The sequence below is a fragment of the Aptenodytes patagonicus genome, chromosome 4, assembly GCF_965638725.1.
Source record: "Aptenodytes patagonicus chromosome 4, bAptPat1.pri.cur, whole genome shotgun sequence".
Lineage (NCBI taxonomy): Eukaryota > Metazoa > Chordata > Aves > Sphenisciformes > Spheniscidae > Aptenodytes > Aptenodytes patagonicus.
In genome coordinates this window covers 78,866,325-78,888,650 of record NC_134952.1, presented here as the reverse complement: position 1 = coordinate 78,888,650, position 22,326 = coordinate 78,866,325, and the positions used below count along the sequence as shown (strand labels likewise).

Here is a 22,326-nt window from a genome sequence, read left to right as displayed (position 1 = left end):
GGGCTTTAAGTGCAGGTGAGCATCTTCTCTCTGATGGTGATCAAACGCAGCGTGTAAGAGAAGACATATGTTGTAATTCCCTGTATCGGTCTCCCAGCCTCCAACACAATGTTGGCTTCGGGGCCTTCTCAGCCAAGAATGGGTTTTCCCTATTTAGTAGATTTGCAGTGAATTTCTTTTCCATGAACTTGTCCAAAAGTGACTTGAATCCATGTAAGCTGGGGGAAGCGGTAACTTCCTACAGTAAGGAGCTCCACAGCTCGCCTTTTACCGGTTGTGTGAAGAACCACCTTCTTTTTTATTTGTAGGTGTGAAGGCATGTTAATTCCACATAGGTGGTGTTGTTTTTGAAGACTTACTTTCAGAAGCAGAATAATTCCATAGATGCACTTCTAAACACCAGTAGAGTATGCTTGGCTTCTGTGTGGAATAGACCTCTTTGCCAGGTCTGATCTTTTCTTAAAATTATTTTAAGAGTTTTGAATTTTAAAAAAAGTTGAACAGGTGCAGGCTTGCCACTGTTTCAGAGCGCTACAAATACAGACTTGAATTAGCTTTAGGAAGGTGAAACCTCAAAATTAGAAAAGAACAGGCAAAGGCGGAAACTGTGCCATGCTATTTCTCAAACTGATAAAAAGGTCGGTTTGAGGAAGGCAAGGAAAATACTCCCTTTTCTCTTACATCCTGCTTTTCTTTTTGGTTAAATTGTAACCTAGGATGAGATGGCAAAACTGCCGAGCTTGGAAGTCAGGATCTGTCGGTACGTGCCAAGGGACAGGGGCTCTTCACTTGTTTGGCTGAGTTTCAGATCAGAACAAAGGATTACACAGTGAAAACAAACTAGAATCTGCTTGGTTGGTGTTAAAGACAATAAATAAATCATAGTTAAAAACGATATTTAACAATAACTCTTTCTTTAAACCTCAAACATTTAACATGAATTTCTTAAAACCGAATGTATCGCTAACTTCCGTTCTCGGTACCTTAGTCCCACGAATCTGAAGAATTGATGTGTTGTGATGGAGTATCAATAATCCTTTTCTTTTTCCCTCTTAGAAATGTGCAACAGAAGAATGTTTCTTTTTTGAGCGATTGGAGTCTAATAACTATAACACTTACCGATCACGGAAATACTCTGATTGGTATGTGGCACTGAAAAGAACTGGACAGTACAAACCTGGACCAAAAACTGGACCTGGACAGAAAGCTATCCTTTTTCTTCCCATGTCTGCTAAAAGCTGATTTCCATGGCGGATTCCGAGCACATATGCCACACTACACGAAAGACGTCGAGTCTCCTACTCCTCTCTGAAGCAGCAAAACCAGAAGCAATTATTTGCTGATATTAACTACTCTTGCAGATACCAGATTAAAAGATGAATGTTTCATACTGTCTTTATATTGCTCTTTGAACCTATTGTGCCAGTGTGCGTGGAGGTAAAATTACTTGGAAAATGTATTTTCAGGATCAATAATACTTCTGCTAGGTATCTATGTAGAGCTATTTTATTTTCCTTATGTTTGCTTTACAGAGTAAAGGAAAACAAATCTGATGCACACTTATAGCAATATTTACCTTTAAAAATAATTTATACCTTTAGAGCTTATTAGAGAATAGAGTAAATAATTACTTTCTAATAATTACCTAAAAAGAAGTCCATAGATAATTTTAATATGGTCTAAATAACACTACAATAATAACTCTAAATTATTAATGTAATGAAATGTGAAACGTGTTGCTATCATGTAATGTTTCTGTAGGACTCGGGCAGCTCCCTGTGGTACAGTTTGTAGAACAGGCCTGTGTAGACAGCTGGAAACTCTCTCATGGTTATATCAATCTTATCAAACCCTTCCCGGTATCCGTAAAGCAGGAGTTTAGCTACGTTGCTGGTGATGGGAGTAGCGTGTTTCGTCCTAGCAAGCTCATCGAGGTCCATCCATTCACACCTCAGGCACTCCTGCTGGCAGAAGCTGATGCTGAAGGAGGAGGGCTCCAGGCGACAGATGATGTACATATCCGACTTCCCAAAGGCTCCGGGGTGTTTGTGTTGCTGTCTTATGCTTAGGATGGACTTGAACTCTGACTTAATGCCAGTCTCTTCGAAAACCTCTCGAACTGCTGTGTCTCCTAGGTGAAAAGAGCAATCCTTACAATACATACAAGAATAGCTTAACACTCTTTTAACCTTTTGGTCATGGAAAATTTCTAACTCAAAGCGCGCTCTGTTCTGCTTCATAAGCTTTTCAGAATGTAAGCCCATTTGTTTTGACACAAGGATAAGCTGATTTTTTGGTCCCTGAAGAAAACTAACTGCTACATGCCTTTCTTGTGTATGTCCTACAAAATGATGAAAGTAAGAAACTTTCGATAATACCGTACAGGGTGTGGTTTTGAAACGGACATTCTGACAGTCGCTGGCTCCACTGATCTCTCAGTCCAAGATCACATTGCACCCTCTCTTCAGTCCTTTGAATCTTAGCCCCCGTCTCTCTCCTTGCTTCTACCCAGTGTCAGGTTCAGACCCTGTGCAGCTGAAACCTGTCTGTATGTCAGATCACTTGATCAAGTCCCTTAGTTTCATTGCACTTTGCCACAAGCTGTAACAAAATGGGTGAAACTATTGTTTGCAGAAAGTGGAAGTTGTCACCAAGTCCCTTTCAAAATGTGTCTGAAGTGTCTAGTGACATTTGAAATATGCCATGGTACCAGCATAGCATGTAGCCTGTTCTTGCAGAAGACATGCTGCATCCATGCTGCACATGTACATTTTGTGTACATCAACCAAAGTTAAGATTCCTCGTGACAAAAGCAGCCATAACTTCAAGGGTCTAGAAGGTCTGTGTACTGCAATTACAGCCAGAGAATTGCCCGTCTATCCGGTACTCTTCAAAAGAGAAGAATTTTCTCTTGAATGGTAGCTTAAATTGAAGAGCCCAAATGAGATTTTTGATACTCCACTTATTTCCCCAAATTCTGCAGTTTCACTGTAGTCAAGTCAAATCCTACTTGCCTGGGGTAACTACTGGTAGGTGAAATACCAGCTTTTCCCAAATCTATGTAAACTCACAGTTGTGTCTTGTTTGAGTGGTAAATGCATATAGGTGTTTTGCGATGTTACCTGCTTCAGCTAGTTCATTTTCAGTAAGAAATTGGGTGTGTTGGCTTACTTCCAAAAGCAAAATACATTTTATAAGACCTTGTAGAGATTTGCCTTCCTATGGAAGCTTGCATCTTGACATGTCGGAGGTGAACTAAACAGACATTTTAGGAGTAGTTTCAAATCTTGGAAATAATTTCAGGACAGACAGTGGCTAGCAATATATAAACAAAATGATTTATCCATCAGAGGCCGAACAACTATATGGTAATGGCCCTGATTCTGCACATACTTCTGCCTCAGCTCAACTTCCATCTTGCAATGGAACGAGCTGTGTAAAGTTTACACCGAGTATATAGAGGTCCTTGTGGGACTGGAGACCCGTTAATACATGGTGTCTGCAGAACATTGACGTTTGTGACTTTGTTACAGTATTAATTAGTTAAAAAGCTACTACGTATGGGGAAGAAGTACATGAGGGAAGATAGTCATTTACCATTACTGACCCCTGAGGAGACTGCATTTCATGTTGTGCAGAGAGGCCTCTGTGGTCCTCTGGTTTAAAATAGCGGTTGTGAAGCAGACTTCCTGTGGCAAGTGGTTTTATTATTAGGCAAGGGGCTGTATTATGCAAAAGTGGTCAAAGAAAGTAAACAACTGAGATGATGAGGAATGCTGAGGCAGGCTGTGGTGAGAAAAGTGAAATAATTAGGGATTTCATTTAAGCTTTGAGCTTTGCTTTTAGATAAAGTGCCTTTTTCTTCTTCCCTTTTATTTAAATGTATATGTATATATATAAAAAAATATATAATGACAGTTAAACTAGAAGAAGCATTAGGGCTTGAGTTTCAGAAATATTCAAATAAAAAAACGTGTGCACTTTGCTTAATCTGCATTATGAAACTACTCAAATTACTTGCGCGAGTCAGTTTGTACTCATTAAAGTAGGCAGCCATATATTTTGTCACTTCATATAATCACAGGATCTTCAAGCATTGTAATTGCAATTTGTAATTGTAATTTGAAATTTAGTCCCTTGAATGACTGTGAGTTTATAAGGTTTGATGTAAGGATAAAAAAAGTAAAACTAAGCTCTATTATATTTTATGCTTCACTAATTTATATCTTCTTGTAATATTAAGATGTGATGCGGAGAATCATAACTTTTATTATTATGTAGTTTAGTAGTGGCAGGAGGGGAGCTGTAAGAGACTTGTTTCCTCCCAGGGGTTTCTCAATACCTACATCCAGGCTTCAGCCATAATCTCGCCTGTTATCTGAGGGATGGCCACTGGCTTACTCAGTATTCCTCTGGGGAAGCTGTTGCCAGTGCTGGTCATTCTTTTCCCTCAGTACAAAAATCCCTCTGGTATCTCCTAGAAGTGAAAGGGAGCCTGGCTAGACAACAAACACGGCGTTTGGGATTCTTCTGAAAACGTGAATCCATTTCACTATGTTATATGTGTTTGCATTGTCAAGCAAATAATTTTGATTTCTATCTTTGTTCGACAAAAAGACTTAAAATGTGATTCATGAGTTATGAAAACTACAACTCGGCCATATCCCGCTAACTAGAAACTTTCTCCATGTATTGAAATAATGAACTGGAATACAAGCCCTCCACACATTGTTGTAGGAAGACTGCTAAAAATAGTAGATATTTCTAAGGTATGAAACAGTCAGGAAACCTGGGCTCAACACCCGGTTTGCCAGAGCTGCTGCACTGCTCTGAGCAACATTTTTGAGTTCTGCATTTGAGTTATTGGAAGAATGTATTCGTATCTGAATACTGATGTGGGGCTAAAATTAATGTGACAAATGCAACTTTTGAAAACGACCTACCTAGTAACTGCAGTAAAACTAAGAATTAACCAGTCTGTGGATCATAATTTTAAGGGGTGAGATACAAGGAGAAAAAGCACAATTTCCTACCTCTTCATAAACACCCTTGTTCATTCACCTCTGAACATAACTGCAGCAGTGTTCATCATCACCTGTGCTGCGCCGGATAGAAATGATAGGTTTCCTCAAACCAGCATTGTTTTTTAATACAGAAGTGCCTCATGTCTCTGGTTGAAAGTAGGTGCCCACAAGACTCAGGCGCTGCACTTAATGCTGGTCCTGTGCCAAAGAGCTCTTAGTCTAAGCAAATCAAATGAACAAGGGTGGAAGGAAGCAAGTCCATTTATTTCTGTTTTGCACATAAAAATGGAGAGTTGGAAATTTTTGCTCAGTACATCATTGAGCTCACTGCCCTGGATTCCAGTGTGAGCCCGGAGCTCGCCGTTTCAGTTTTATTTGGGTTATATACTGATTACCTTAATCCTCTGCACTTTTGGCTCATACTACAGCATATCCAATAAGCCTACAAAAAGTAAGTTGGCTTCAAGCACTCATTTAAGAGCAATTGTGGAAAAGGGTAAATGTTGCAAATACAATTCTCTGCCCTGAACAACATAATGTTACCCCATTACCATTAAGGTCATGGGATCATGTCACTTCATCTATTCACCATTAATTCAAAGAAGTGATTAGTCACAGGAGTGATGTGGGTCACGATGTATTTCGGTACTGTTAATGTCTTTATAATTCTGTTGACGTCTGACCTGTTATCCTAGGACTTACCAATGTCTTCGCCTGGATTAGACAGACCTCCTGGAAATTTCCACGCATTTAGAGTCTGTATTGGAGGAAAAAAATACTAATGAAGTATGCAGCCTGTTTTGTACTCTCTAATATGAAGGAGACAATTAACATGTGACTTTTTTTTTTTAAGTTGCAGTATTGTAATTACTCTTACAAACGTCAGTAAGGCTTTAAGTAGGAACTTCTTTGTTCTTGCTAACGTGATGATCAGAGATATCTACAGTCTGTATGAAATATTGGAACAAAACATCTACTGATTGAAAATACAAACTGTCTAACAGTCATTAGACAACGTTGCTGCTAGATAACTAGATAGAGTAGTTGAATATTAAAAAAAGCTGCTATAGACTATATAATCTTATATTTAATCACTAATGCATTCCACTTCCGTGGTTTTGGCTTTTAAAAAATGTGTATATATTTAATCTTACAAACAGGTATTATGATTGTAGTACTGTTCTGTACTGCACTGGCTTTAAGATGACTTTGTGTGTCTGTAATAACCATTTAGTGTAACTTGTCATTTGTTTTCATGGAATACAAAAACTGAGGCCTCGTGTGTGATTTATATATAGAAGCATTTATTGAATTGCAATAAAGTTCAGTACTTAGAAAGTGAAGTGCAGACTTGGTGCTGTTATTGATGCTGGTAAAGGAGTCCCAGCTCCTACACCTCTTGCAAATGCATGAAGATTTGTAGGCTTTACCTTTACATCTATGTACTATTCTTTTTATTTCTTTCCTTATTAGAAGTTTATTTAGGAAGAAGTTAACCTTCAATTAAAAATTAACGCAGTAAAAAGGTACACTCTGAAAAAAAAAGAGGTAGCTTTTCTTGTACACGCAGCATAGAGAGGGAAGTTGTGTGCTTTCCAGTCATTTGAAACCCCACTGACTACACTGGAAAATGTTTTTTTCTTCTGGGCACTCTTAAAGAGCTTGGATAGGAATTTAAAGTAATAGGTTAAAAATACTGCAGATGGAAAATACATATATTTGTCTATGGGCTTTCAGATTTGCTTTCAGTTCCTGGAAATCTTTCTTTGTGTGCTGTGGAATTGTCCTTTCATGATTAAACCCAAACAGCTCTTAAAATTCCACTAGCTGTTTAATTTTTTTTTTAAGCTTTCAGAACGTCATTTGTATTAAAAGTCACCATTTTGGGGCAATTGTTCATTTCGTGGGGAAGGAGAAGGGAGAGGAGTGGTGGAACTGACAAGTGGGAAACAGACACTGTCTGAGCCAATTTGCTTGCACTGAAATATTTTAGTTGTTCACTGCATAAGAAACGTATGGGTATTCACACACTTCAGTTTTTATACTTAATTTTACTCACTCAATAAAAGAGAGCTGTAAAGAGGGGAGTCGGAAATCTTTTTTTTTTCCTTTCACCTTCCTCACTCACTGTGCTAGGTGTCAGCTTTGTTCTGGAAAGGTAAGCTGAAACGGTTGACCTGGAATATACCCATCCCACTTTTCAGAATGAGCCAGAGGGAAGAGTGGTGCCAGGCTGGTCCTCTTGTGTTTTGGGGCCAGAGGCTAAGGAGGTAATGTCTGGTGACTATGGAATTGGACCTAGAACCTGAATAGAGCATCTGATGTCTCACTGTAAAATTGGATAGAGATATCTGCACTTAAAATGGCTCTGGGTGAGCTTTAACAAAACCACAGTGTTAAGAAGTTAAACCTTAAGCCTCCTGGGCTTAGGAAACTACTATTTCCTTCTAAATAGGCAGAATATGCAGTTTCCCTTTTTTACTCTTTGAGACCCGGTTAAGGTATTTACTAAAAGGTAAACATGTGGTTTTATAATTTCTCTGTGCATAAAAGGAAAAATAAAGATAGTATTTCTAAAGCCTACAATGCGCTGTTCTGTTCCTGGAGACTTGCTAGAACTGGAACCGCTTTTGGAGCCTCTAGCTTGCGTGCTGGATTTATGCTTTAATTGGTAATTACTGAATGTAAGCCTGAAGGTCCTGCTATAGAGAAGTCCTTGAAATTTTACTTTACGGTAAGTAAAAATATAAAATTAGTAGTTTACAGGAAACAAGAAAAGGGTGTTTCTCTTCCTCTGAACTCGTGTTACAAATTCAACATGTTGTATGATTGAACCTGTCTACGAAAGCAGCCTTTCATTGAAGTTCATGAACTGTGTTGTAGTTACCAATGAACTGAAGTGATGTTTTGGGTCCTGAGAAGAAATCTCTTAGTAGGTATTTCAGGAAAGACAGAAAAATGTAGCCAGTGAGATTCTGGCATAGGTTTAACTATATAAAATGAAAATGATGGATCCAAGTATACTTCAGTTAGCGTATGTAAGTTTTGATTGTTTCCATGTTAAAATTGCAGTTAATCTCACTGTACTAGAAACACTTCTAATTTGCAAATGAAAGCATAATGGAAGCTAAGTATATTTTAAATGGAATAGCACAGGCAACTGCTAATGAGCTAGTGAGCTTTCTGCACTTGCTGTATTAAAACCTAGGTTAGCCTGATAGAGGCTGGAAGACATTAGCAGTGATGGATGCTTGGTTACCTCAAGCCACATCACACGACCCACCATCCCCACACTAATACTCTCTGGTTTGGCATTCTCAGTAGCGAGGTCAAGCACTTCAGTTTGCGAGAAATTAATGATCTTTACACCTGCTGTACAAAGGTGGTCTCCAGGTCATGGCCAACCATGTTACTGCTTATTTAAAGCCACAGATATGCCTGGAATTTTTGAAACCAAACAAAACCAGAATCCTTCTCCCAAAATCTGCTTTGAGCCGTGGGGGTTTTCCAGAGGTCTGCATGGATCCAACCACAAGATCAGGGATTCTTGGGTCAGTTACAGGAGAAAACAGAAAACTCAAAGCAGAAAGGATGCTTAATTCTACTGATTCAATCACCAGTTATAATTAACGACAAAGCCGTTGATTTTCTTTTTTTTTTTTTTCCTTCAAATGCAATACAGCAATCTGTTGATAATGTGTTCCAAGACACACACAAGTTAACTATCACAATTTTGGACTGGAATGAAAAGGAAAAGATCTTTGTTTTATACTATGGAGTAGGCTTATCTAAATGAACTTCTCCGTTTTGTAATCCTGTAACAAACTTACCCTATTTCTGTCTTGTACGACCAACACCTTTCCAGCGCTTTCATCTAGAACAGCACCTAGTAGAGAGTATTGAAAAAGATTAAGTGTTAGACAACTACGTTCAATCTTAACAACCATAATTAACATGTTTTGATAAAGCATGACAAACCCTAATGATATTCAGTTTACAGTTAGCAAGATTTGTCTGGATGAATCACAGAAAGTGGTTTGTTGGTAGAAAACTGATACACAATAAAATACGAAAAAGTTTAAGTATCCTGTATAAAAATTCAAAGTTAGCAGTACCAAGATAAATACTTCCCACATTTAAGTTCCAGATTAGACAAGAAATGAAAATAATAATTCGCTTGTGTTAATATTATCAGAACTAAAGAATGCAAGATCAAGACGTCTTCCAAATAATCTAGCAAAGCTGCTTGCTTCAGCAGAGTTGTGCCTGTAATCTTGCTCAAATAACAGAATTTTTCCAGTGACTCTGGCCGAGTAGCCACGATGGGCAAGAACCCTTCTCCAGCGAAATTCATGACAAAACTCTGGCCCGAGTGTTTGCTGGTTCATAACACACAAGGTTTAGTACTCAATGGGCTGACTATACTGATAATGTTCAGCTGGTTGACTATAAAGTCATACTGTACTACCCAGCTAACAACTCATGATAGGAACTGCACCGTAATCTGAGTCAATTTGTTAATCAAAAAGCATTGCTTCCAAGTGGAAAAGTGACACTTTCACTTGATTCATGCATCCTGATTTTTTTTTATTTTTACCGAAAAGTTCAGCTTTTCCTTGTGTCCTCATGCTCAGCCCATGACTTTCTCCTGCAGATTACAAGTTTTCCTACTTTTTAAAACCCAAGTGCTTTCATGTTTAATCATCATGTCACACTCATTGGTCATACTTTCAAAATGTCTTCCCTTTAAAACAGATATTTTTCTCAGATTTTGAAGTGCACTGTGGTGAGCAGAATGAGTACAGTGGTACAACTTACCAGGCTCTTTTCCACATCAGTCATGCATAGTTTCAAATTAGTAGGTAATAAAAAAAGGCTTATATAATTTTACAGCAGGAAGAAGAGTATATGGACAGATCTGTGATGATATACGCATTTAAAATGCTATGGGGAAGTATTTCCACAGAAAGGAATTATTAAGGAATGAGTGTCCAGCTCAAAATACTCTGTTTTTTAATAATACACGGCAGACTTATGTGTAGGAGGAATATTTAAAAGATGAAATACCAATCTTCCTTCAAGATATGTCAAAGGACGTGCTTTAAGAGGGTAGTCACGTATCTGCCTCCCCATGGCTTGTGACTTTATGATTTCATTCTTCCTGTAAATATTTAGCAGTCCAGGTTCAAGTACTGTACTGATTAAAAGAGGGAACAAAAGGAAAGCAGGAGCAACTTTGATGCATACTGTGATTACAGGGATTATTTTCTAGAAAAGACATTCTTCAGCCAAATGGTTTGCTGAGACCAAGGAGGACAGCTGAAGACAGGAAACTGCAGTTTGAATCAAACAGAAAGAACATTTTCTCTCCTCTGTTCCCCAGAAATCGATGCCTGTGAATGTAATTTTTGGCAGTGAAATTCCCTGTGAGATGTCCACAATCTCTGCTAGATGATACCTAAATCCAAAGCAAGAAGAAAGAAAAAACACTACCGGGATTTGCTGTCTGGTCTCATTTTCCCAAGTGTAACTCAGGAGTCCCTCTGCTGAAGCTCGCTGGGCCACACCTGGTTAGTATCAGTGAGATCAGAGCTTGACGCAGGCTCTGAACTGTGGTTTTAAAAGCTCTCCCTCTTGCTACAAATGTGGTACCTGGAGCTTTAAATCATCCAAGGCCAGGATGACTTTCTGGAAAGGTTTACACTTGTAACCTAACCAAGTAATCGCTATCACAACACTGCTTTGTTTTGAATGTTGTCTTTCGGGAAATAGGTTAAGAAAATTATTTGGAAAAAAAAAAATCCCTTAGACAACTTCAGTCAATGAGTAATGGAGGGGAAAAATATCTTCATTCTACCTGTTTTATTTATGACTGATGTAAACATGTATGAAAAGATGTTCAGAGATGAAAAGTACTTGTCATCCATGTAATGAGCGCACACATAACTGCTTGCGTTGTAAACATCAGCAGACAGGAACAGGTATTACTTTGTAAAACAACTTGGGAACTGCTTTTAAATCACTTTTGATTCCTTGGACCATCATAACCTGTCTAACTCCATCTTCCTGTGCAGTTTGACATTTATGCAGCTGCTCATTTTACACATTTCCTTAAGTAACAGGACTGGCCAAGGCTGATGATCATGCGTGTGGATGAGTGTTTGGAGACCCCTCTCTCTCTTCAACTCCAATGACTTTGTTTCAACAACTAGATTAAGGCAGGTAGCAATGGAAATAACAGCCGTGTTGTAAGGCTTATACTACACGTGAGGGAGAAGAGAATGACTTTTACATTTCTTCCTCTCCTTTTACTTTCCTTCCTCAACTTGTCTTCCTATGCCATTGTTATGTGGCATATTTACAAACACGTCACTTTCTGGATGGCAGACCACTTCCTCCTAGGAGGTGGAGAATTTTCAAAGTGCTTTTCCAAAACATCTTAAATCATTTCATATACCAGAAGCTTTTCTGTACTTTTACATGCTTGGAAAATCCTGCCGCCTACAAAGGGATGCAGTAAGTTAGCTGGAAGACACATCACATATTCCACTATTTCTAAACAATAATGGCCAAGCCCAATGAGTAACATTTGCTACTCTCTGCTTGGCGACTCTGATCTAGTCTGGCAAAATATGACCTGACCTTGCTTATTCACACCTTTGTCATCACTTGGCTGCATGATGCTGAGGCACTAGCCCTGGCTGCGCAGCGTTCACCGTGTGGGAAACTCCAGACAGGACGAAAACCAGCTGCTGGTCTACTTGGCAATGCAGGCTCGCTACCTGTTGTCTGCTCCCTGTACTGACTTCCCGCAGGCTAGCAAACCGCTCTCAAAATCTTCGCTTTTTATTTTCAGGATGCTCAAGGGACTGTATTTATATTTACCTCTTTTAAAGAAACTCCCAGTAACAAATAAAAATGTACAGGTTTGAAAAGTGGTAGCAAAGAATACATACATTATACGTTGTGCAATTTTTAAATCTGTGCAATAAATTATGAAATCCATATACCTGCAGTTATGAAACTTTTTCTTTCCTCAAAGTTTTTTCCTACTTGCAGAGTGCAAAGTGTTTATCTCAAAGTACAACAGCAAATTATGCTTTGAAAGTGCATTTTTCGTATTTTCAAATGTTTGAGACTTTTTCACACTTATGATTTTTCTTAGATTAAGTCCTTCCTGATAACCGTCAGGGTCATAACACATCTATTACATGATTTTCTTCTAAAATAGCACTTTCAGCTATGCAAAACCTACTTCAGAAAAATCCCCTTTCAGTTAGTCATGTTTCCTCAAACATGCAAGTTATAACCATAAGAAGGAACACGGTGCTTTTGCTAGGAGAATGCATTATCTTACTCGAGTTTAATGCCACATATTTTAATGGTGAGGTTTTCATACCTCAAGAAAACATGCTCTAACATGTCCATTAGAAAAAAATCCAAGCCTGTCTTCAGCTTCTACGCTGCCCTCTGCTGGCTTTGTAACTGAAAACTCCCCACTACCGATAGTAGTAGCACCGTTTTGTAACTGAAGGCTTTTTTTTTTTTCCCAAACTTAACTTTCCCCTGACCTGCTGCTACATAGAATAATCCAGCTTTTATGAGTCCTTCCTAATTAGGTTTTTCAAATTGCTATTTATGGGTCTTAACACCACTTGGTGAAGAATTAACGTCCCTGCAAGCCAAGGACAAACCAGTCAAGCTCGTAGCCGGAGAGATTTGCTGTCTCTCTGCTAACTGCTGAGTGTTATATAGCCTTTACCAGTACGTGAGGGTACTGGTACTACTCCAGATTACAGGAGATTAATGAGTGATGGGACAGGTAATTGCACATCTGTGGAAGACTGCTGAGAGAGAGAGGGCAAAAACATTCAAATTTGGTGAAGCTGAGTTCAAGCTGATTCATCATCAGTTCTTTGTACTGCACTGTATCAAAAAAAGGGGGACACCATCTTATCTAGTTCCTTGGGAATTTCCTCAGTTTTTAGAGCAACTCCTTTCCAGCTGTGGTTGTGGGAGGTCTAGATGGGCAAGAGTATGGTGTTCAGATGTTTGTTTGTTTGTAAAATATACTTGTTTGGGTTGCGGACTTCTAGGCACAGCTTAGAGCAGCTTTCGGACTGTTGTAGTTTAGGCTAACAGTTGTGCTAGCTCCTGAACAATCCCTGCTGGGTCAAGTTTGCCCCATTTATAGACCTTAACTTGAGCATAGTTTAGGCAGATGCATATATTAAGCACCTACATTAAGGACGGAGCAGAAAAATGATTTTTTTCTAAGAAGTCTGTAGTTATTTTTTTACTTTTAAAAAACCGCTTGAACCTTGAAGCCCTGCCTCTCTCACTGTGAGGTGAAAGCCAAGATGTGTTTCTCAAAATGGTGTTTAAAAACAATATTCGTGAGGTAAATTTTAAAGCTTCAGGACCACATTTTCTTCTCCCCGAGCTGTTTACCGTTTTCTCAAACTGGAATCATTTGAGAAACCTCTCTCTTTATTGGCCTGTTTTTAGCAACACACACGGTTGTACAGGAGCATTCATGAATGACACGCTTCACTTTGTAAAGTTACCCAAACAGTACGCAGCTGGTTTTCATGTGTTGGTTGTGCAGAGGAACAGTCGATTTCCTACTGAACCTGGTCCCAAGGGCTTGTTCAAAAGGCTTTTTGTGGGTCCAACTGCTTTTGTAACTAACCTGCAACCCCCAGCTGGTGGGTGGCATAGCCTGGTAGCCTGCTGGGCCCTTCTCCTAGCCACAGCGTCAAGGTGGACGAGCCCTGCTCAGCGTGGTGGAAAGCAAAGCCTTGTGAAGCGGCCACTGCCGCAAACCTGCTCTGGAGAATGGGGACGCGCAGCCAGACGGCGACGCGGCCTTCCTCCCGCCACTGGGCCACCGCATCTGCAAGAGAGAGCAAGGTAAGGAGGGTAGAAGGGCCACTGCCGCCACTCGGAGACCCCCCTTGCCCTTGCTCCTTCTGGTTTTAAACCTTGTTGCGCACGACAGCCCGGATTAACGCATGAAAGTCTGTATTTTCACCTCATTTACCACAGGGTCAAAGTACCATCGGTGTGAGAAATGTGTCAGCAGCGACAGGAGGAGAGGAGGCGCCGCCGCCAGCTCGGCATTTTATGTGGTACGATTCGGCGTTTACACATAAAATGATGGCTTTTATGGTAGGATCTGCCGTAAGGCCCAGGGAAATGGATCTTTGCTTCCTTCCACCGCCTCTGCCAACACCCTCCACCACACGGCCGCTGCTGTGTGCGTGAAGGGTGACGACCACTGCCCGCCCAGCGCAGCGGAGGCGGCTGAAGGGAGTTCACTCACGGGCCGAGGCCCACGGGGAGACCCGCCGCCCCCCACCCCGCCCGCCCTACTGCCCCGGGGGCCCCCGCCCGGCACTTGCCCCGCAGCCACCGCCCGAAGGCGGCCCGCTCCAGGCGGAGGGGGCGGCGCAGCTCGGCCAGGTCCACGCTCACACCCCCGAACTTGTCCGGCCGCGCCCGCAGCGCCGCCAGGGCCCCCCAGCCCCGCGCCCGGCGCAGCGCCCGCCACAACCTCACCATGGCGCTGCGCAGGGCAGAGCCGGGCAGGACGGCGGGAAGCGGCCGCCCCGGGGGCGGTGCCGGCCTCTGCTCCCGGAACCGCTCGGCGGTAGCCGGCGGGGCAGCATGTCTGCTTCCTCCAGAAGGAAGAGCAAGGGGCGGCCGGTCCCGGGCGGCGGTGGCGGCGGCTCCCCGCGGGTCGCCGCCCCCGGCGCCGCCGAGGGCGGGCCGCTGGCGCTGGGCGTCGCCGATCCCGTGGAGGCAGGTACGGGGATGTGGGCGGCGGGGCCAGGCTCACGCCTGTCCCGGCCCGGCGGGCTGAGGGCGGCTCGTTTAAAAATGAGTCCCTGCAAAGCCGAGCTCCCGCTCCCGGCGGCGGGGCCTGGCGGGCCCGAGGGGCTGCCCCTTCCCCTCACGAAGACAGGCCCCGCGGGACCGTGGGGGGGTGGTCGGTCTCTCAGGCAAGGTCGACTGAGCTCCCGTGAAATTCGCTTTTTATTACGGTGTCGAAGAGTAATGACCGCCGCAGAAGGGTCCCTCTGGTAGCTAAAATGCAGCAAGCAGCAGCGTGTAACTATGGGTGTTTTCAGGCCTGTCAGAAATACTGTCCTGTTACAGCACGGTTTCCCCCCAAGAGGGTCCCTGCTTTTCCCTCAGAGCTGGGTGCTGCCTCTCATGAGGGACTGGAAGGGTTTCGTTAGTTGCACTGATTGGAGAGGGTGAGAAATACTGAATTCATCTGATAGGTAGGAAAAAATGATGTATTTTTTTCTCCTGAAAATGTTAGGAGATGACAAAGTTCCAAAAATGTTGCGAAGAGCCCTCGCCCAGCTGTCGCTGAGCAGCATGAAGTCTGCAAACGTATGCATAGGTCGTCCGGTCTTACTTACCTCTGCCGATGGGCGACAGGAGGTGAGACTCTTTCTTGTTCATACAAGTGCTTTTCTTGTGCTTTCAGTGTGTTCCTGTTGTATTCAGTAGGGACCAAAATGGAGCATGCATTGAGAAAGGAGCATGCATTGAGAAAGATGATGAATGTGCTTTTCCATGTTTTCTACGCTGTAATTACATCTGTATTCTCAGTACTTGAAAAAATCCATGTGCTGCTGATTTTTTTCGAGAAATTTATAAGTTGTGTGTGAATATATGTATTGCATATTATATATGCACACACGTATTTTATTTGCAAAGAAAGAGTATAGCCCTTTACTCTTCTTTCTTCACTGATCTGTAGCATTTCCTAGTCAGCACAGCATATGCTCTTACGTCATCTGCAGAATGTGTGGAGTCCTGGTGGAATTTTATCATCTCCTTTGTAGACAAAATATAACCCCTTCCTTCTTGAAAAGTGTCTTGGATCATATCTTAAGAACTGAGTGCTTAAGTATCTTCCTCTGTGGCACCAGGTTTTAACCTAATCCTTCTTCGCCTTCAGCCCATGTTTTTTGTAACAAAACATTGCTTACTTTAACTGGAGGACTGGAGATGGAGGGGGGGGGGGCAAATCTCAAGTGACGGCTGTTTGCTTTGAAACTCTTCCTAGGTCTGTACTGCTTGGCCCACCACAGGCTTTCCAGGCGGGAAAATTGGGCTGAGTGAAACCACACAGAAAAACCTGAAAGTATATCCGGGTGATGCCGTCACTGTGCAGCCTGTGACTGGTGCAGTCATCCAGGCCGAGGAAGTTGATGTAAAGTTGAGGTATGCAACTTGTTATAACCTAGTGATGTACTGTGAGGTGTCTACTTTGCACTGCAGACTCTTACCTCTTAGAAGATGCTATTTTTCTGTCTTGCTTTGATGGAATTAGTACCCAGACAAAGTCAAATGTGCAGATGTTTGTAGGATTAAGACTAAAGTTTAGTGACTGATGGCTAACTGCTACCTCCTCTGTGGGCAGTGGAGTGGCTCAGCTGTTGTACAAAATCTCAACTGAGGAGTGGTGCTGTTGTGGAGAACATAATGACACTAAGCTCATTAGTCTTAAGAGATTCTTCACTTTACATTATATTAATGGATAGTAATGATAGCCCAGCACCTCCTGAAGCAGAGGTCAAGCTGCCTGTGTTGCATTTGCATTAGACAAGGGTGTATAACTGCATGATCAGGGCAGATTCTTTAAACTTGTAAAGGATGAGGATGATCTCTGCACGTAGAGTTGATGTCAGGTTAGAAGGAGCCTGTGTTGCTGCTGTTGTCATTAGGAAGTATACTGCAAATTGCTATCTGAGAAGGACTTGTTGAAAAGTCCTCTTGTGGTTAAGAGAACTACTGGCTGACAGGATGGGGAGAGTGAAGTTTTTTTTTTTTTAACACTTCCCTTCAAAACTTCACCTTTGTATATGCGTGGTTTTGTGCTCTGCTTTTATTTACTGGAATATTTTTTAGGATTGGAAACTCTCAGAGGTATGTTTTTGTTTTTTAATTGAAATTTACCCAAAAAAGGGAGCAAAGTGTGCAAATCACAGTGGTCTTGAAATCATGAATGCTTTGAGAAATTAGCAGTTTGCCGATCTGCTGAATGTCTTCCTCTATTTGTCATTCTCATGACACTCCACAGAGTCAGCATTTGGGTTGATGCAGAATCTGATTATAGTTATTTCCTAAATAAAGCTATTTTACTGTTACTTTTGAAAGTGTCCCAACACTTTAATTTCTATAAATTATCTTCACTTCCCTGTCAAACCTCTGTTTTCAAACATGGCGTTGTCATTGTCCATTTTAAGGGGGAGATGCTGTTTTCCAGCATACTGACACTCAGAAATGTTGGTGAGGCAACCTTGCTTTTTGTCAGTAATATAATCAGTTTAGCTTTAATTATAGTTTTACTGGTTAGGTCAGCTGTGCATTGTGTGCTGACTTCTTGGCGTCAGCTTGCTTTGCCCTCCATGCCTCACTTCTCACCAGCAAATGAAAAAAATTATATCTTTACGGCTTTTTGCTATGGCTAATTTAATCCAATAGGAAGTTTTATTATTATTACATACTGTTTGGTTATAGAGGTGGCTGAAAATACTAATTTCATTAAAAAAACAACCCCGCATTACATTAAATAATTAAACCTAATCTATTTATATTTCCCCATGTTAATATGCAATGCATTCTTTCTTTAAAGCTGTGACTTTTACTGAAATATAAGCTAAGGATGAGGTGAGAGGAGTTGCATGTGACTTCTGAAATATTTATGATTACTGTAATTTTTTTTGAAACTGTTCCAAAGCCAGAGTTTTCCCTCTCAACCAGTCAAGAGTCAGGCTCCGAGGACTGTTATACATATGTGCCACCAGATTAAAAGTCGTATAAATGACTTTTAATAAGTCATTTATAATTAGTAATTTTAATTTCTAGAATTACTCTAGGAGAGAAAACATGAAAACTGTAATTGGTCTGTTTTAAGCCTGTTAATTTACTACAAACCATAGTGCCATCCTATCATGTAAGAATATAAATTATTAAAAGAATAAATGGAAATCCCATTATTTGAGTACCGCCTAGGTTTCTAGACACTTTACAGGTGTAGTTCATTCCCTGCAAATTAACACCTCTGGGGAGCTGCTTGCATGCATAATTTCGCTTTTTCTTCCAGTTAAAAAATCAATCCCCAACCTCAGACCCCAACAACGTAATTGAGTATGTGTTTACTTGTCAGGAATGGCTATGATATGTTGAGAGCTCTCCTCTAAATTAGCATAATACCCCTCTTTCCCTCAAGTTTTCTTGATCAGTAAAATTGAGAAATGTTTTTTTATTTCTAGGTTTAGAGCTCCCCCCGTTGATCGTACTTTTATTTGCAGCAGCTGTATCTGCTTTAAATGCCTTTGGTGCTGCTGCTGTTCAGCTCTTGGTGTAATGCTTTTCATCATCCAGGTCTAAGTGCTTACAAAGGTTGTGGACATTCATCTGCAAAATGGATGTAGTGAAACCTTTATTTTGTTGTGAAAACGGAAGGGCTAATGTGTGAGGCTCATACAGATTGGCCGAGGGGGGTAAATCCTAAGGAATTTAAAAAAGTGGTTTAATGGGCTTTAATAAAAGGTAAAGCCGCAAATGAAACAGGAAAAAGATTGTATGGATAAGCCATCGCTGAAAAATGATTGAATCACCACAGCCTTATACGTTGCAGTGTATGTGAGCAGCAGGGAGAGTTCATGATGTCTGTGCTCTCAGTGAGTTCTAAATGTGATGTAAAATGTTTTAATACGAACACCAGAGAAAGCCATTCACATAAGACACCTTTTACCTTTCATTTGCTTTGGGCTAAGAGCACACGTGTTCAGTCGTGTTAAATCCCAGTGATGAGACTGTGTTTGAGAAAATGATGTAGGCCTGGCCAGGGGTGGTGAGGGAAGTGGCTTAAGACTTATCTGTTGAGTCACTTAAACTCGATTAAATAAAAGACTAGAAAATGCATCATGGGGAAAACTTGTACTGTTTTGATAGCGGATGTGCAGTGCTTAAGACATGCACAATTTTGCAAGTGCTCAAGGTGCTAATTTAATCAATAAAAGACGTGTATGTGTGTTTGCAGGGCTGAAAGAGACTTACCTTATCTGTAATTTTTTCAATTCAATAAATGTAGCAATGGCCCTTCTGCCTGGTAAGATGAGAAGCATGCATTCCATATTTGTAATCTTAAGAATTGATAAATATAACTTCTGATATTGTTTATTACAGCATTTTGTATGAAAAAACTAACCCAAAATTAAATATGTACACTTCTTTTGTTACTATGTGTCTAATATCTTCATAGTTAAGATGATATGATCTGAAGGCTGTAAAATGCTCATCCATCTTTTTTGTTTGTGGAGTTAAATCTCAGACTGTAAAATAGGTGGTATTCATCATCCTGGTGCCTTAGTGCTGTGGACTCTTGGTTTTGAAGTAGTTACTGCTTGGAAAAAATTTTTTTTTTTTTCCTTCCTACCACAGGGACAAAGATGCCACCATTAATGCTGAGGAAATGTCTGTCTGTCTACTGAGAAACCTAGGTATAAGTTTTGCTGCTTCTCTTTTGACTGTTTAATTTTTGTAGTAGATCATCAAGTTTTGAATAGAAAAGCAGAGAGTTTCTTCTTATAGTCTTAATCGAGGGCTTGTGGCAAAATAGAGGACGTTATTATGGTCACACTTCTTTTAGGGATCTGTCTTCTTTGGGCTAAATAGTTTTGCCACGCTATAAGTATCTAATTTGCATTAATCCTGGTTCCATTCCTTCTGTCTTATAAATATTGCTGGTTCAAGTTATGGTTGTTTAGCAGTCATTGCTGGCCTTCTGGCTGATACTGTGACGCACTTCAGAATTTACTTGCACTGTGAAGAAAAGTGCAATACTACGCATTAAAAACAAGATAAGGGATCAGCATTAACATGAAATCCCATACTCTGAATCTTTTTTATGTTGGTGGTAAATAAGCAAAGTTGCTATTCATTGGGTGGTAGATATGTGTAAGTAAGGCAAAAAAGCAAGGTAAGCTATTCAAGGTAGTGCTACTCAAAGCACTCGCTATGAATTGTTCTACTCAAAGGGAATCTTCTGGTTTAGGAATTAATAACAGTATCGCTACACTAAGAAGCAGGAAACATGAACTGCATTCCAAATTCGTGAGTTTGGCTGGAAATAATAAATCTTGTTTACATTTTTGCCTTTGTTTTTTTGTGCCTGTAGGGTGCATTCAGATCACATTTCCTAATCTTTCTCTGTCGACGCAAAGGCTAAAACCTTATCTTTTTTAGGCCAAGACTCTCAAAGAAGGTGGGCTAAACATGAAATATTGTGAACCTATACGGCACACAGCAAATGCAAAATTTTTACTTCTTGCAATACTAATTCCATAATCTCACTTTGTATGCTGTATGAAATTTAAAAAGTTCCAATTAATGATGAGCTTAGTATGAGAGATTACGTATGTTACTGACAAATGTTTATCCAGTACAGTCTGCTTGTGTACAAAAGGATCATTTAGATTACCTGAAATTACCTTGAAATTACCTAACTACCTTTTGTTATGTTAATTTATAGCACTCTTTAGGCTTCCTGATAAAGAATTATTCTGATACAAGAATGTCTGAGTGTTATTGCTGCCAAAGTAGATTGAAATGTCTTCTTTTTTGTCTTTTTTTTTAATCTTCTCATAGATGGGAAAATAGTTTTACCAGGAAACCTCTTGGCTTTCACTTTCTATGGCAAACTTTGTAACATCGTGGTGATGAAAGTGAAAGGAACTGATGGTGCAGAGCTGATTGCCCAGGGCAGTGCCATTTCCAGTGATATGCATGAGCCAGACCTTGAAAGATCTGATTTGGAGACGAGTACGTTAGATTTGTCCTTACAGCTCAGCAAGATGGACATTGACGATAGTCCAGAGGTTGCACCTATGAGCACACCAAGCAAACCGATGGATCCGGGTTCACCAGTTACACCCAGTTCTGCTGTGGCAGCCAGCGGTCAGGACTCTGGTCAGGGAGATAACACCTACAGCAAGGGAGATGGTGCAGACCTCACCGATGATTTGGAGTTGGCTGGGAAAGGAGGCAGTGAGGGACTCCCACTAACTGGCAAAACTGGAGCAATAAGCAACACAGATGCTTTTTATTTCATTTCTTCAAGAACTAGAATCAATTTTATTGAAACGAGGACCAATGTAGCAGAAGATGGTGATTGTGAATCCCGAGTCACCTATGATATGATAGGAGGTTTAAGCAGCCAGCTCAAAACTATTAGAGAAACAGTTGAACTGCCCTTGAAGCAAGCTGAACTGTTCAAGAGTTACGGTATGATGCCTAAGAGTTGGCTTTCTTCATTTGATACTAGGTTTTTTTCTTTAACATGACTTTTTTTTTTTTTTTTTTTTTTAAACCAAGTTATTCCAGGAATATGCACTGAATTTTATGTAACACTGTTCTGGTATACTTGTGTGTCCAAACAATGTCAAACTGTTTGATAATTATAGTGTATGGATACTATGAAGATGTTATGATTAGCTTGTGTGAAAAATAATTCAGTAGGAAAGAAATAAGTGTCTAAGAAAATTCAGGTATGCATAAGCAGAATTATAGCAAATAGGAAAGACTTTATACTTGGGCATTTGAATGTTTGTGTCATCATTAGATTTTAATTTGTTTTGGTAGAGTCAACTAATTATATTTTTTAAGTTGAGAAAAACTCAGTCAGATAAATTCTTCTGCTGTTTTTATCCCTGTGTGTTGTAGGGTTCCTGCAAAATTTTAAGGAAGTGTTTGAGGCTGTTCACTCAAACTGCTGAGTGTGTTTGGTATGGAATCGCAGGGTGGAAAAACTAACACGATTACTATTGCCATATATAAGGTTATATCTAACATATATATATGAACTTAGAGGATTTTTGTGACAAACTCTGTACTGTGTATTTATCACAAATGGATATGTACATAAAGCAGGCATGTCTGCTCACTGTACTTGTCTAGGTGTGCATCGCTGTGAGACAGGGCTCTTACCTATAAATATTTCTTTAATATCATGTCTTCGAGGCTTTTTATTTCTCTGCCTTACCTCTTCCCATGTAGACGCTTTAGAGAGGAGGTCATTTCAGTGATCGCTGGGACAATTTCCATAAGACACAGGTGGCTCTTTCGGTGTGCATTGCTTGGGCGTGATTGGCAGGTGTCAGTGGCATGGTGTGAGGCATCTTCATCCGTGTGTGGTCCAGCTCAATTTGCTGACCTCCAACCTCGGCATCACCACATGGTTTTGTGTTAGCAGAAAGTTTGCTTCAGCATCAGC

The 22,326-nt window shown here is 40.6% G+C and overlaps 3 protein-coding genes across 3 annotated transcripts in view; 2 read left to right on the top strand and 1 right to left on the bottom strand.

Moving 5' to 3' along the window:
• Positions 1-6,367, top strand: part of FGF2 (fibroblast growth factor 2) — a 37,423-nt gene extending 31,056 nt beyond the window's left edge. Inside the window, 1 exon segment of the mRNA XM_076337259.1 lies at positions 1,057-6,367. Coding sequence (XP_076193374.1) covers positions 1,057-1,242 — 186 coding nt within the window. The 3' untranslated portion in view covers positions 1,243-6,367.
• NUDT6 (nudix hydrolase 6) lies at positions 1,491-14,588 on the bottom strand. The gene is made up of 5 exons (XM_076337264.1): positions 14,429-14,588; positions 13,717-13,920; positions 8,855-8,910; positions 5,727-5,781; positions 1,491-2,131 (listed from the first exon to the last, which is right to left on the bottom strand). The coding sequence occupies exons 1-5, from the start codon at positions 14,586-14,588 to the stop codon at positions 1,743-1,745; spliced, it is 864 nt and encodes a 287-aa protein (XP_076193379.1). The 3' UTR covers positions 1,491-1,742.
• Positions 14,589-14,678: 90 nt separating this feature from the next.
• AFG2A (AAA ATPase AFG2A) overlaps positions 14,679-22,326 on the top strand; it is a 203,061-nt gene continuing 195,413 nt past the window's right edge. The window contains exons 1-5 of the mRNA XM_076337257.1: positions 14,679-14,832; positions 15,355-15,479; positions 16,111-16,268; positions 19,497-19,555; positions 20,703-21,338. Of these exons, the coding sequence (XP_076193372.1) occupies positions 14,694-14,832; positions 15,355-15,479; positions 16,111-16,268; positions 19,497-19,555; positions 20,703-21,338 (1,117 nt within the window). The 5' untranslated portion in view covers positions 14,679-14,693. The remainder of the gene's footprint in view (positions 14,833-15,354; positions 15,480-16,110; positions 16,269-19,496; positions 19,556-20,702; positions 21,339-22,326) is intronic.

Bases quoted from the DNA above. Each gene is read 5' to 3' on its own strand.
- NUDT6 (XM_076337264.1), bottom strand. From the start codon at position 14,588: ATGGTGAGGTTGTGGCGGGCGCTGCGCCGGGCGCGGGGCTGGGGGGCC. The intron at 8,911-13,716 runs GTTAGTTACAAA...ACTCTCTACTAG, and splicing joins CCACCAGCTGGGGGTTGCAG to GTGCTGTTCTAGATGAAAGC. The intron at 5,782-8,854 runs GTAAGTTTGTTA...CCTCCAATACAG, and splicing joins TCGTACAAGACAGAAATAGG to ACTCTAAATGCGTGGAAATT.